Consider the following 13,730-nt stretch of genomic DNA (forward strand, 5'->3'; position numbering starts at 1 on the left):
ATTAGAATTAGCAATATATGTATGTGCGTGCTTAGTAATAGATATTATCATATCTGTATCATCATGTTTTATTTTCATTATTGTAATAATTCACTATTTGTAAACTTGCAGCTTTATTCACTTATTTTTTTTTCACGGAACGGCCTTTCAAGATTACGCGAATGTCACTACTTTTCCTTTCTCATTTTTGCTTTTCTTCTCCCAGTATCTTCTGATCATTTCTGCCTGCTTCCTCTCTTCTGACCACGCAGTATCCTTCCGTTTTTCTTTATTTGCTGCAAGAACATTGATTTCTTTCTCCGTACATTTATTTTTATTATTATTTTTTATTTTATATAATTTAATTTTTTTATAATTATTACTTTGTTTTTATTTTAGTTGTTGTTAATTAAATTATTAGTTGTATCACTTAAGATTGTACTTATTTATCATATTGTACTTATCTAGCTTTAAAATTGTATAGCCTCCACAACGCTTTAATCGCCAAAACTATTATATTTACATTTTACTTATGTCTATCATTTTTATTTGTTATTTTTGAACCGAGCGATAGATGTTGTCATCTGGTCCGACCATATTGCATGTAATTTTTTTATTGAATAAAATAAAAAATATATAAAAATTGCGTGCTGGCTTATAGATTTATAACATATAACAGTTTATTTTTATATATTGATGATGCTCAAAATAAATATATTTTTTTTATTTATTTATTTAATGTAATTTACAACTGTATATAACAAAATAACAAAATAATACAATAAGTAAATATGTTTTATGTTTCATATAGACTTGAAAATCTTGGGAAGGAACCACCCGTTGGTGGTACTTCAAACATTAATTTAAATTAGAAGGTCCCGTGGCCATCTTCTTTTCAGACGCCTCGGAGGATTATCAGAGATTGTTAAGGATGAAAGAAAATAAATATAAAATTAATTTTATGATTGCACGCTTGCGTATCAATTCAGTTTATTTTTTAGGATTTCTACTCATAAGAAATATGTTCAAATAAGAATTAAATTACAAGTAATTGTAATTGCAATTAATAAGGGTCAAGAAGTAATTATAATTGAGAATTATAATTACAGTGATTGTACCCAGTGATTTTAATTACTTTTACACAATTATCGTAGTTCTGATTGTGTCATACAATTATTTTAGTGTAATTGTTCTTCAAAACCACTAACTTATTACTCATGTAATGATTTCTGCCTGAGTTGGGCAGGTACTAAGAAGGATTTTCTTGATTGTTATGCCTCAAAACTGGTATTATAACCACAGATTTAAAGAAATCTGTAAGTGATGGAAGAAAACTTAGTTCATTCCCGGTTCCAGCAAAAAGAAAAAACGTTAAGATTAGCTAAAATTATCAAATCAATTTTCAAAAAGGTTTTTATTATTTTATTTTACTTAAAAACAATCAAGTCTGCTATGTTTAGGAATTTTGTCTTCACCAATTAAAAAAAAAAGGAAAATTAGTCAGTATATTTTCATCACCATTTCTACTGAGGAGGTACATAATTACCTATATTTAAAGGTTTCAAAATAAATTTTGTAATTAAAAAAAAATATCGTCTGAGAAAATGTACTCATTTGAAATTAAAAAACAATTAAATAGTGAAAGTAGGTGATGGAACCTGTTGTAATGTTTACTAATCCAAACTTCATCTGACTGACCCAATCAGAAAAAGTAAATCTGCTCAAAAATACTGCCGTTCTTGCCGGAGAACTCGGGACTGAAGTTGTAGATCAAGTAGTTGTTTTCTTCTTCCGGAGTTGGGAAGTGGTTGTCGTTGAGCCGGGCTTCGCTCACCAACCAGTCGTAGAAGTGACGAGCGGCCAGCAGAGCTTTCTTGAATGAGGGGTTCTCCTGCAATTTTCAGTTTTATTAATTTTCATACAGGTAAATATACTCATGGTTACATTAATATTTATAAAACTAAGATTTGTATAACTTAGATTTGTCCAAGAGTTTACTAAAACTTCGATTATTTAGCGACCTGTTTCTGGTCTACAGTTTTGTTAACCAAGTTACAAAGGTAACCTGAAACTGAGGTAACTGTAGGCTAGTGTTCTCGGGGATTCTAATGGAATATTGGCTGCACTTCATAATTATTATGTTATTCTGTTTTTATAAAAGTTTTCTGTTTTTTCTTCCCACTACTTACGCACCACTAAGGTAAGGAATCTTCTCCATATTATAATTACCATAAAACTTTGAATTTTTAATCAGTGAATCATAATTTACAAGAAGAAATAATGAAATTATCTTTTTAATTATTTTCAAATTTCATCCACGGAAATAAATCATTATTATTTATTATATATTTATAAAAATCTGGCAACAATAATAAATCAAAAGGCTGCATTTTAGCTTTAGCCTTTTCATGGGAAACTTTCAACCGGTAAATAATCATTATAATTCATTCAATTTGTCCTATTCTCTGTATTTCCTGTCTATCTTTAATTATTTATATTATATTTAATGTTCTTATTCTTAAAGTAAATTCTTACACTCAGAATCATCTAAAATATTACAAGATAATTTTTGTGGCCCTTCGTATTTAATTGATGGTTTTGACATCTGCACATAATTTTTTATTTACTACTAGCCGCTATGCCATAGAATTTTTTGTTTTTACAAATCTGAATGCACAATTCAGCAAAATTTTGTTGTATTTTTTTTTCTTTTTAAAGGTATTTATTGATAGTTAAAATTTTTTTTGTATGTTTTATTTGCTGATGTAAATTTTATTTTTCTGATTTATAAGTAGCAGTCTATTCTTAAATTGATCAAGATATTATATAAATTATGGCAAGTTTAGAATTTGGTGACAAATGTTAAGGGTAATTTATGTAATAAAAACAAATTATAAAATTACGACGAAATTTATGTATTTAGTCAGTTATTTTTTTTATTATTTTTTTTTTATCTCTGTATCTAAAATTATTTATATACTTTATAATTTTAGTATAAATTATTATTAAGTGTGGCCACACTGTTTTAGGCCAATATATGTTGCATATTTACAATTACCTTATAATTGTTCTAAAGGTACCTGGTCCAAGAATAACAAAATATTTTTCATTTCATGAATGATTAGTCTATTTTGGTTAAGGTGCATTGGATTATTAGGTGGAAAGAAAGACTAAGTGAACCTCTTGTAGAAATTTTGAAGGTTGTAAATCTTCAGAGTTGAATACAGAAAACAGAATTTAATTGAGGGAAATGATTAACATAAAAAAACAAAAACATGTGCTATAAGAGCGATGTTGACTTGAAGGGTGTGGCAGAATAACAGCAAGACCGTATGTCCTGTAGTGAGGACAAGGCGGCAAGAAAAGACACGAAAATCTAGTTGGCTGAGAATATTGATGTTGATATCTTTTTACTCCGAGGTACCTGAAAAGATGATGACCTCCGGACCTACTATGTTATTGGAGTACTACCGATGGGTATTTTCTTCACAAGTGTTTCATTTCAATTTCAATGGAGAGGTATCATTGGATGACCTTATGAGGTTAAGAGACCTTCATGACAGTGTACTTTTTTCTATACATCTAATTCGCTGGTTTTAAAATATGCTTTACAGTTGTGAATCCAATAAATAAAGTAAACAAAATAAAAGTATATATCAAACCATTATACCTTAGTGATTTTGCTGGAATTAGAAGATTATGATTAGTCCTACGTAAAGGAGTAAGGTTTAAAAAATAGCGGAAAAAAGTATTTATTAGTAACCAAGGTTACGACCCACTTTGCAGGGCTTTATCAAGACTGAATGGAAACGAGATACAAGCGTCGTAAAATATGAGACTATGGTCTTAAAGTAACTATTACTCTACTGGTATATGTTCAATTCTATCATTCATTACTGTACTTGTTATTAATATTTATTCTACTTATTTATATTTATATTATTTTAAATTACTTCCAACTTTGTGTTTTTATTTGGATAGGTGAAAAAAATTAAATAAGGTTTTAAGCAACTAGTATTTACAAATCACCTTTGTCCACTCGTATGCGCACTTCTCGGGATGAAATTGGACTCCAGCAAAATTTCCATTTTCCATACTGGACACAAACTCCAATCCATTGGCGTCTTTATTTAATGACAGAATTCTCCATGGTTCCCTCAGCTTTACCGACGGTCTTAGGCACCATCTGTTCAAAGAGTGATTTTGAAATGTTTAACTAGAACTCACAGAGAAATAATTATAATTATGAATATAGCCAATGAATGTAAAATAATTTATAAAATTTCAGAACTCAAAACCTTATGCAACGCAATTAAGCAGATTTAGAGGCTTACTGATGGTAATTGGCAGTGACGTTCATCGTGGTAAGCGTATTGATGATATCGTCGGACGCATCGCCGTAGAGGGAGCTGTTCTTGAAGCCTGCCTGGAACTCCAGCGGCAGCATCACGTGATCCATGCCATTACAGCGGGTCAGTGTGTCCGTCTCCATGTTATTGGAAACCACGGCCAGGGCTTCGAATCCTTGGCACACACCTAGGATGGGGAACTTAATGCCTTGCCTTTCCATCTAACATAGAGTAATAGTTCTTCATTTCCATAAATATAAAAACTGGCTTAGTAGCTTTTTAACTATTTTAAATAAGCCGTGGTAATGATTGTAATGATGGTGATAAACAATTACCTCTTTGCCAATGGCATAGATCCTAGCTGCGCTCTCGAAGTATCCTCCTTTACCGTGGAATGGTGCAGCACCGCCAGGAAGTAAGGCGCCATTGAGCTTGTAAAGCAGGTCCCTAAAGTTGAAATAGTTTAAACATGAATAATTTCCTAAATTTGGAAATATTCCATAATTGAAAGTCGCTTACCTGTAATAAGAGATGGGTTTCTTGAGGAATATAGGGACCGCCCTGGCTCCTGATCCTTCCACAGCTTTCACGTAGGAGGCTGCGATGTAGGAAGTTCCATGGAGGGTAGAGCTACTCTTACTGAACTCCTGGGTCAAGATCCCGATGATAGGCCTATCTGTGCATTGCGCCACCTGTAGAAGATAAACTGTTACATAGGGATATGGGAGAAATATTCCCTAATCCATCAGAGACAACAATTTGACTTACTTTCGACTAAAAAAGACTTATCTAGCTCATCCAGGTACTCATATCTTTCAGGATATTTGATAATTAAGTTTGTAAAGGCATCAAATACAAATTTGGAGCAATATATGAACAAAAAACACATATATCGGAGTATAAAGATTTTATCGGATAGATCCCTTTTACTTTCATAGCATTGTGTATATAAGAGTATGAATTTAACTCCTTCCGTTCTAGATGTTAAAGAACTATTATTGCATTATATTAAAGTAATTTAGAAAAACATTTAACAGTTGCCGCTTACTTGTTACTTAAATAAAATGCAACTGTAATGACACGTCGAATCGTTTGACCTTCGCCCAGTAGATATCCAAACCAAAATGGACAACCAAGGCGGTTTTTTTATTCTTTTAAGATAGAGATATTTCAAATTCAAATAAAGATATTTATTTATTATAGCCCGGACCACCCGACTTGTAAGTTCTTAGGTACCTTATGGGGTTTTCTGGGCAAACCGCACAGTTTTGCACACTATATTTTCCACTAGTATAACTAACTAACTATAATAACTTCATGTCCAAATGTCGCCAATATAATAGAAAAGATATGTTTTTGTTTCATCATCTATTTTGTTGTATCATCTAGCGTAAAATAACATTTTATGGCCTGGTGGTCTATATTTGTAGGAACTGGGTGTGCCGCTCTCTTAAAATTACAAAATATAGTCGTACTTGATTTCGGTCTTAGTTTTTACTGTTTCCGTTCTTAAACTCGAATTATGAAGTTTGTCAGCCGAAAGTTCTCGTGTCGACATCAGATACTGACCGTTCGACCTGTTTTCATGTCGTGGAAAATTTGCCCAAAAAATAAATTAGTAGGACAACTATATATCGATTTCATAATCTAATCTTATAGTATTAGCTAAACATGAACGGCCTGGCAATCAAGTTTTTTTTAAATATTTATTTATTGCTATTTACAATACATGTACATTATAATACATTTAGTAAATCTGATCTAAGTTAAATTGGAGTGTTACAGGCGTGTAGAGAAACTACCCATTGGTAGTGACATTTTACATTAGCTGGCCTCGGAGGATTGTGAGGAATGGAAGAGGATGCAAGATTAGAAACTAAGGGCTTTGAGTTGTTAGGACAATCAAAAGCTGGTAAAAATTTACCGCCAGATCGGTTCTCTTGTTGCGGAAAATTTTGCTCAAATCTAGAAAACATCTCAACAATTGGTTTATGTTACAATTTCCCTCGACATAAAAACTGGTCTTGCTACTAGATTTTGTCGGCTTTCTATTTTGTGCGATTGTGTACGCGCGGAAGGTGGCATTGATATTGATAAAAGTAACATGCTCATAATAAAGTATTTCCAAAGAATAAATCTATGTAAAATACAGATTATTTTAAATCGAGGATAATAAGATTGTTGATAACTGATTTAATAATCTGAGCGATGACTGAGGTGTTATTAACTATTTACTGATTAAACGAGTGTTTTTATATTAATTATTGCCTCATATTATACCTTGTAACTTACAGAAATGATTCTCTAAATCGATTAACTATTGCAGTTGTCCGCCCACCAGAAGTGGGATGCGGCAGGGTATAGCAACACATATTTTGTGAGGAATTAATGTTAAGAGCTTTTTAAGAATTTTTTATTGATTATCTTTGCTGATGTAAGAATGATGTGAAAGATTTAGGTATATCTGTTATGAAAGGACCTCTAAATGCATTTTTAAGCAAGTTTTCAAATCTTTTCCAACATAAATTTGCTAAATGTTACTTTCGTTAAGACTGGGGTTGTGCCGCGAATAGTTCAATTTCTGGCTCAATTGGTCCCAGAATTCGATGAGTTCGAAACCAGTCCATTAGTGTAAAATTAGAGAAAAAAATATCATCAAAAATCTTTGAGGGCAGAAAAATAAATTTAAAATTCGTTTTACAGAAGAGGGTTCTTCAAATTTAGAGGCAGTGTATATTCCCTGAAGGAGATTATAAATATACTCGAAACTTTGTCAATTGTGGATCAGGAAGATGAAAAATACATTAAATTTCAGAAAAGAAGAAAGATTCGAGTTCCGGCCGAGATCTAGTTCCCTGAGCGATCTCCCTTCAGAAAAAGAAAAATGTATGGAACGATTTCAACAACCTATACTTTTCCCGCTAGTAAATAATGAATCGAAAATAAAAATATAAATAAACAATGATATTTAAGATAAAAGGAAAACAGAATGTATAAGACGTGCAACACCCGTGATTGGAATGAGTTGTGAAACCAGACTGCCTTATTTTGTTAAGAGCCAAGTTTTTTAAGTATTTTGTTTTGAATAAGTAACAGTTGTTATAATTATTAAATGTTGATTTAAAAATTACATCCACTCTTTAATTAATTATAGAAACTAAATGGCCTTTGATAGCATATCCAAATCATTAAAAAATATAAGAGATAATCAGAGAGCTAAACAAATCATGATATCTATCTCAGTTCCTTCGCTCCCATTTGCTATACCTCCTCGTATCATATTTTTTTTCTCGTGGATCGTATTTCTCTCTTTTATTGCCGTTGTTAAGACCTTTACATTTGATTTAATAGCACTTTATACGCCTTTTTCCTCTAGCTAGCGTAAGCACACTAAATAGGTCTTTCTTAAGGGGCCTCTACATGTTGACCAAGCCAAGGCGAACTCGGACATACACGAGCATGTGGATGGGTGGCTTGTACGAGTTGGCCTAAGCTCGTTGCCGATCCGTCGAGAGTCGGTTTTTGGACACAGATCAAAGGGGTTTGTGAGAGCGCTCGAGTAGCATCTCCACCATTGTTCTTGGTCTAGTTGCAACTGAGAGCTGTTAGGAGGTTGTAGTTAATTTTTATAATAAGTTATATATTCAATCTTATTTATTTATATTTCATTTTCTTTTCTTTGTAATAAAAATAATATAATCCCAGTGTAATGGCCGAAACCACTTATACGTCCGCCATGCTTGCCTTTCTGAATAACACAGACATGTGGATGGTCCGCTCTTTGTTTGGCGAGCATTTGTACAAGCTTCCGATTCGTGGCAAGCGGCCAACATGTGGATCCGCCTTTAAACTGTCAAGCTTATTACTTAGTCATGCGGACCGCCAAGATTTCTAAGAAAATAAAACAATAGATTCGCACTCTTGTACTCGACTCCAGTAATGTCTAAACCGTTCTTAATTGATTTTTAATTTTTCAATTATGCTTCTTTGGGGAAATCTTTAATTTGGTGCTCTGTTTGATGTCGATGCATTTTGAAATACTATAATTTAAAATATAATGAATGTATTTTTCGAAGATGTTTCCAGAAACTACTGAACTAGTTTCGCTGAAAATTCCCAATTTATAAAAATGCTTTAATTATTCGATACAAAATTATTTTTCTTTAAAATTTAGGAATGATATCTATTTCACATCAAGATTATATAATTATTTGAAATGTTATTGGTATTTTTGAAAATTTAAATAGATAACTGATTTCCAAAAATCAAATTAAAATTAAACAGTAGAGAATAACGTTTTTATAAATTAATCTGCATTATTTTCTCATGAAATAATTGTTATTATTATCGTAGTCAATTCTTATCTATCATAATACATAAGATTATTGTATTTATGTTCTGTAGAATTTGATAGTAAAAAAAAATTTAGGGTTTTAATACATCACTCATGCTCTATATTAATTTTGTTACATTCATTATTTATTTATAATTTGTTCTAATTTTTCCTAAACTATGGTAAATAAAAATAACAACTTACGCTAACTAAAATAAAATATAACAATTTTATTAAGAAGAAAACACAAATTGGCAACCATGTTGAAATAAAATAGTGAATGGTGATGTCGATAAATAAATTAAATTCGGCATTTAATTCGAAATTTTGCACTATCGCTACAATTCCTCTAACTTAAATTTCATGTATAATTTAGTGAAATAAAATAGGCCTTTTAGATCTGCACGCGAACGGTAATTTTCTCCTTTTATGGCTTTGGTGTAACGATTGGAAAGTCCTCTATCTTCAAAAATGAAAGAAATATACAAAACTGAATTCTCTGTTTGGCCGCCATTTTGAAATAAAAAGTTAATAGTAGTGATGGTTGTTAGTTATTGTAGTAGTGTTAATTATTCGCCATTAGCGATGAAGGTTATTGTGAATATTAATTATTAAAAATGAAGTGAATATTAATTATTAAATTGTGACATCTTTAGTTAATCTTTACATAATTCGTCCCCATTTATTAGGTATCTCCACGACTTGATTGAATAGGTATATTTAGAAATTTTACTTTGGTATTGTCGTAGGAGAGATGGACGGGGTATAACCTTCCTCTCCTTAAAAAGAAAAGTAAACCTTAGAGAATATTATTATTATAAGTTATATAACATTATATGTTATCTTGTGTTTTTTTTTAATTACATCCTACTATTACAGAAGCAAAACAAATAGCCTTCAAAAGTAATTAATAAGATATGAAGTAACAAGTGTTCATAATGAATATGCCCCGAATATGTGATATAGGCAACCAGTATAGGAACCTTTTGTTTTTGATGATACGAGTATAATACTGCTTTTAAAATAAATGAGTCAGCAGTTTCTTTAGTGAATACTTCCTCATTCTATATTTTTTTTTTTTCGGCCAAGACTCCCATTGGAGTCCTATACTGCCTAACCATGGTTGGGGGTCAAAGTTCTTCATTTTGTGGGACCGCCACTCAATGGAAAAAGTCAACGTCCCCAGGCAGGATTCGAACCGGCACCACCTATAGACATCAAATTGGTAAGACTGTGTCTTAACCACTGAGCTATGGGTGGCCCCTCATTCTATATTTATAATCAGGCATAAAATGCGTTCGGGATTAATTTCTATAATTATAATTTATCCTTAGTAATAGCATTAATAATCTTCAATGAACTCAAATACACTTCACAAAATTCTTTTTTAACATAACAGAAAATAGTTCCAATTGAACTTGATCATTCATATATCTACATGGATGTATTCATTTTAATTTAAAAATACGTTAAAAACACAAATTCCAATATTATTTTCTATTACTGTAATTTATTTGAATAACTATAATTATATTTCAAAATCATAAACTTCCATGATTGCTTTAATAAAAAAGTAATTAATTGTTATTGTATGATAAAATTTAAGTGTAATGTATTTAAACATTTCTGTCATTGTTAAAATTTGAACATTATTTTTTAAATGATTCAATCTCATAAAATTATTTATCTGGATGGATGTGTAATTATGAAAAAAAAAACTTATTACAAGACTTATAAAAATAACAATTAATTGACAAAAAAGGATGTATAAAGTTTGTTATGTAATCATTTTATCATCATTATCTCAGATATCATGATATATTTGAGTATGATAATATATAATTTGCACACTTCGATATATATCTGAGCTTCATAACATGATCAATCATATAATTTCCATTGTTTTTTTTTTAATACATGAGGCTTGGAATAGTGAAAAAACTCTCCAATATATTCTTTCAAATTCGAAATATTTTTTGTAAAAATTAGAATATAAATACCTACGGTTTTGAAAAATGACTTAAAACAGATAGTTAATAAGGATTTAAACGTTATTGGTTTCTTTTCCACGAGACTATATCCTCCCCCCTCTCTTATTATCAACTATTAAAAAAAAAAATTCTGTATTACAATTACCATATGGGCCCAATCAGGCCGATCTGATAATAAAGAAAATACATAAAAAAAAAAAAGTTTTCCACGAACTTAGAAATTATTTGAAATAATACTGATCCAGAAGTATAAATAATAAGATGATTAAGGGTGAGGAGACAGAATATAACCAATTTTTATTCTAAGATATAAAATTAATCAGTTCTATGAATAATAACATATTTTACCCAAATATTCTCAGCCTTCTTTATTAAAACATCATCCGGCCATCATCAAGACAATCTTAATTTTATTTTAACAGCCTCACATTGATTAAAAAATAAACTTGTATTTTTCACTATAACATTTAATGATCAGTTCAGGAATCGATTAAAAAAATTTTCTTTACTTTACGAGGACCATCCCAGTGAATTAATTGGCATACGACTGTTGTTTATTGATAGAGTATTATTGTTTTATTATATTATATTATTATTAATTACTAGCAAGATTAAATAAATTAATGATTAGTTTAATTTCTTCAAACTGTTGTTTTTGTTGTAGATGAAACATATATAAATACGTTTGAGGTGGTTTTATATTATCAGACACTTGTAAACGGTGCTTGTCAGTAAGTCCAAATGTACACGTTCAATTACAGAACTAATTAAAAAAAATATTTTCTGTGATTGGATTATGATCACCAATATGTAGGAAAAACTAACAGTTCAGTGGTCGTATCGCAATTCATACATAGAAAAAAAAAGAAGGAAAAGAGGAGGAAGAGCTCAGCGATTTGATGGACGACGAATAGCTGTCGTGACAATGTTGTGATACCATGAGGGTTTACTTGATAGTTGGTAGTTCTATTAGTACACAAGCCCAAGAGCAGAAAAAAGTAATTTATTACACAATTATTTATTACTTTAATGAAAACTATAAATACTCCCTAGTGAAAATTGATGAGTCTACCAAGCATGGTTGTGGGGAATAAGAAATATTAAAAAAAATAATTTTTCATTCAGAGCTCTTTAACTTAGAAACTCCCAATACTAGTAAATCTAATAGAACATAATTTAAAGTAGAGTAAATTTGCTATTTCCTTTGAAATTGAAAATTGCTATATTTTCATATGAACTTTTGTCGGTAAAAAACATAAATCAATTTATTTTAGCAAACATGAAAATTACTACTCCTACGAACATAAATGTAATAAACTTCTTTATATCACATTACTGTATTTCAATACTTCTAGACATCTGCACTTCTTATGTTACCTGAGATATAGATTTCCCACAATAAATTCATCAACTACTGATTTTTCAGTACGTCCTGCTTTTAAAAAAATTGTATCTCGGGAACGACAGAGCAGCTCTACAGGGCTCATGTTTTAGAAAAAGTCTAGTGTTGTAGGTAATTTCAAATATATATATATAATAAATTTACTCTACTTTAAATGATTTCTATTAGGTTTAGCAAATATCATGGAAACTACAGCTCCTACGAAGATATACTTCATAAACTACTTTATAATCCATTAAAATAATTTTAATATGAATGCTAATAGACTGTACGTCAAATGGTTTTTGAGATATAGATTCCTCAAAATAAATTCACTAACTACTAATTATTCAGTGAATCTTTTATGAAATGTTGCTTTTTAAAAAGCTATATCTCGAGAACTATTGAACTTAAATAAATAGCTTTATTAGAGTTCTTATTTTAGAAAATTTAATCTACTTTAAATGAAGTTTCCTTAGGTTTTCTGGTGTTGTGGGTAGTTTTAAAATATAAAGCTCCGAATGAAAAAATAATTTATTTTAACGGTTAGGAGCATCTGCCATTTTTTATTCCCCCTAACTATACTTGGTAGGCCCATTAATTATCACTAGTAATTATACATAGTTTTCATTAATGTAATAAAAAATAAGATTGAAATGGCTGAATTTTTTCTCTTCTTGGAAGAATGTTGGACTAAATGGATACAGCAATAGCTAAAATTTGTATTATTGTTTTTTTGTAAATCAGTCTTGTGGATGTTTTCTCAGGCCTCTGTTGGGCTAAAGGTGGCCCACTTCCAGCTAAATTTATACATTTACCAACTTCTTCAAGATTTGGCTACTGATTTACCAACAAGTGTGGAGTCGTATAAGTGAATGCAGTATTTAAAAAGATCATCGTACAAAAAAAAAAAAGTCATAAGAATCATGTCCGATTCAACAGAGAAAAAGATGAAATTTGACTTATATAAATTTTTGATCGAGTCACGCTTTTGTTGAAGAGGAACTGACCGATAACTGTCTAAGTTAGGTAAATCTGAATTAACTAACTTATGTGATAAATTCCTAAGATAAATGTTTCGAAAAGATAATTGATCCAAAATTTTAAATTACGTGTTTGTGGTTATTCGGGACCACAGCACGCGGTTGGCCGTAGAACCTTGGGGTCTATTGCACCAACAGAAAAAATTGATAATAAATCTAAATTGCAGCCTCGTACACAAGACAAAATTTCATTTTTAAAATACGTAATAGAATTTGTCATTGGTAAAACAACTTTTTATTTTTTACAGAAGGAAGATAGTCCGGATATGGTCAAAAGAACTCAAATAGTAATTAATCTATTTATTGTGAACCAACGTTTCGTCCCACTTTGTAGGGCTAAAGAAGGCACAAATGACTAAAATAAAATAAAAGTAAACTAAGAAAAAGCTAGATTATTTAAAATATGTGAAAGTTTATAAAGTAATGTTTTCAGCAAAAATAATTGATTTTTTTAAAGCTAAGGATTTCATTTAATAATATTTTCTTACTTTTATTTAATTAGTGTTCAAAGAGACCATAACTACGATATAAATTAGCTTATTTATTTTTGACTGAATTTTCTTAATAAAAGAACCGTCAAAGTAATAATATTATAAATACTTATAATACTTTAATAATGATTATTTATAATATATTTATCTTGCTTTCTTGATC

The 13,730-nt window shown here is 30.3% G+C and overlaps 1 protein-coding gene across 1 annotated transcript in view; it reads right to left on the reverse strand.

Annotated features, from left to right (window-relative positions):
- Nucleotides 1–1,374: 1,374 nt before the first annotated feature.
- Nucleotides 1,375–13,730, reverse strand: part of LOC106688705 (gamma-glutamyl hydrolase) — a 13,078-nt gene continuing 722 nt past the window's right edge. The window contains exons 2-6 of the mRNA XM_014433284.2: nt 4,848–5,020; nt 4,664–4,775; nt 4,314–4,549; nt 4,009–4,165; nt 1,375–1,870 (exon numbers count right to left, since the gene is read on the reverse strand). Of these exons, the coding sequence (XP_014288770.1) occupies nt 1,682–1,870; nt 4,009–4,165; nt 4,314–4,549; nt 4,664–4,775; nt 4,848–5,020 (867 nt within the window). The 3' untranslated portion in view covers nt 1,375–1,681. The remainder of the gene's footprint in view (nt 1,871–4,008; nt 4,166–4,313; nt 4,550–4,663; nt 4,776–4,847; nt 5,021–13,730) is intronic.

The sequence above is a fragment of the Halyomorpha halys genome, unplaced genomic scaffold (assembly GCF_000696795.3).
Source record: "Halyomorpha halys isolate HHAL.00 unplaced genomic scaffold, Hhal_1.1 Scaffold1181.1, whole genome shotgun sequence".
Classification (NCBI taxonomy): Eukaryota; Metazoa; Arthropoda; class Insecta; order Hemiptera; family Pentatomidae; genus Halyomorpha; species Halyomorpha halys.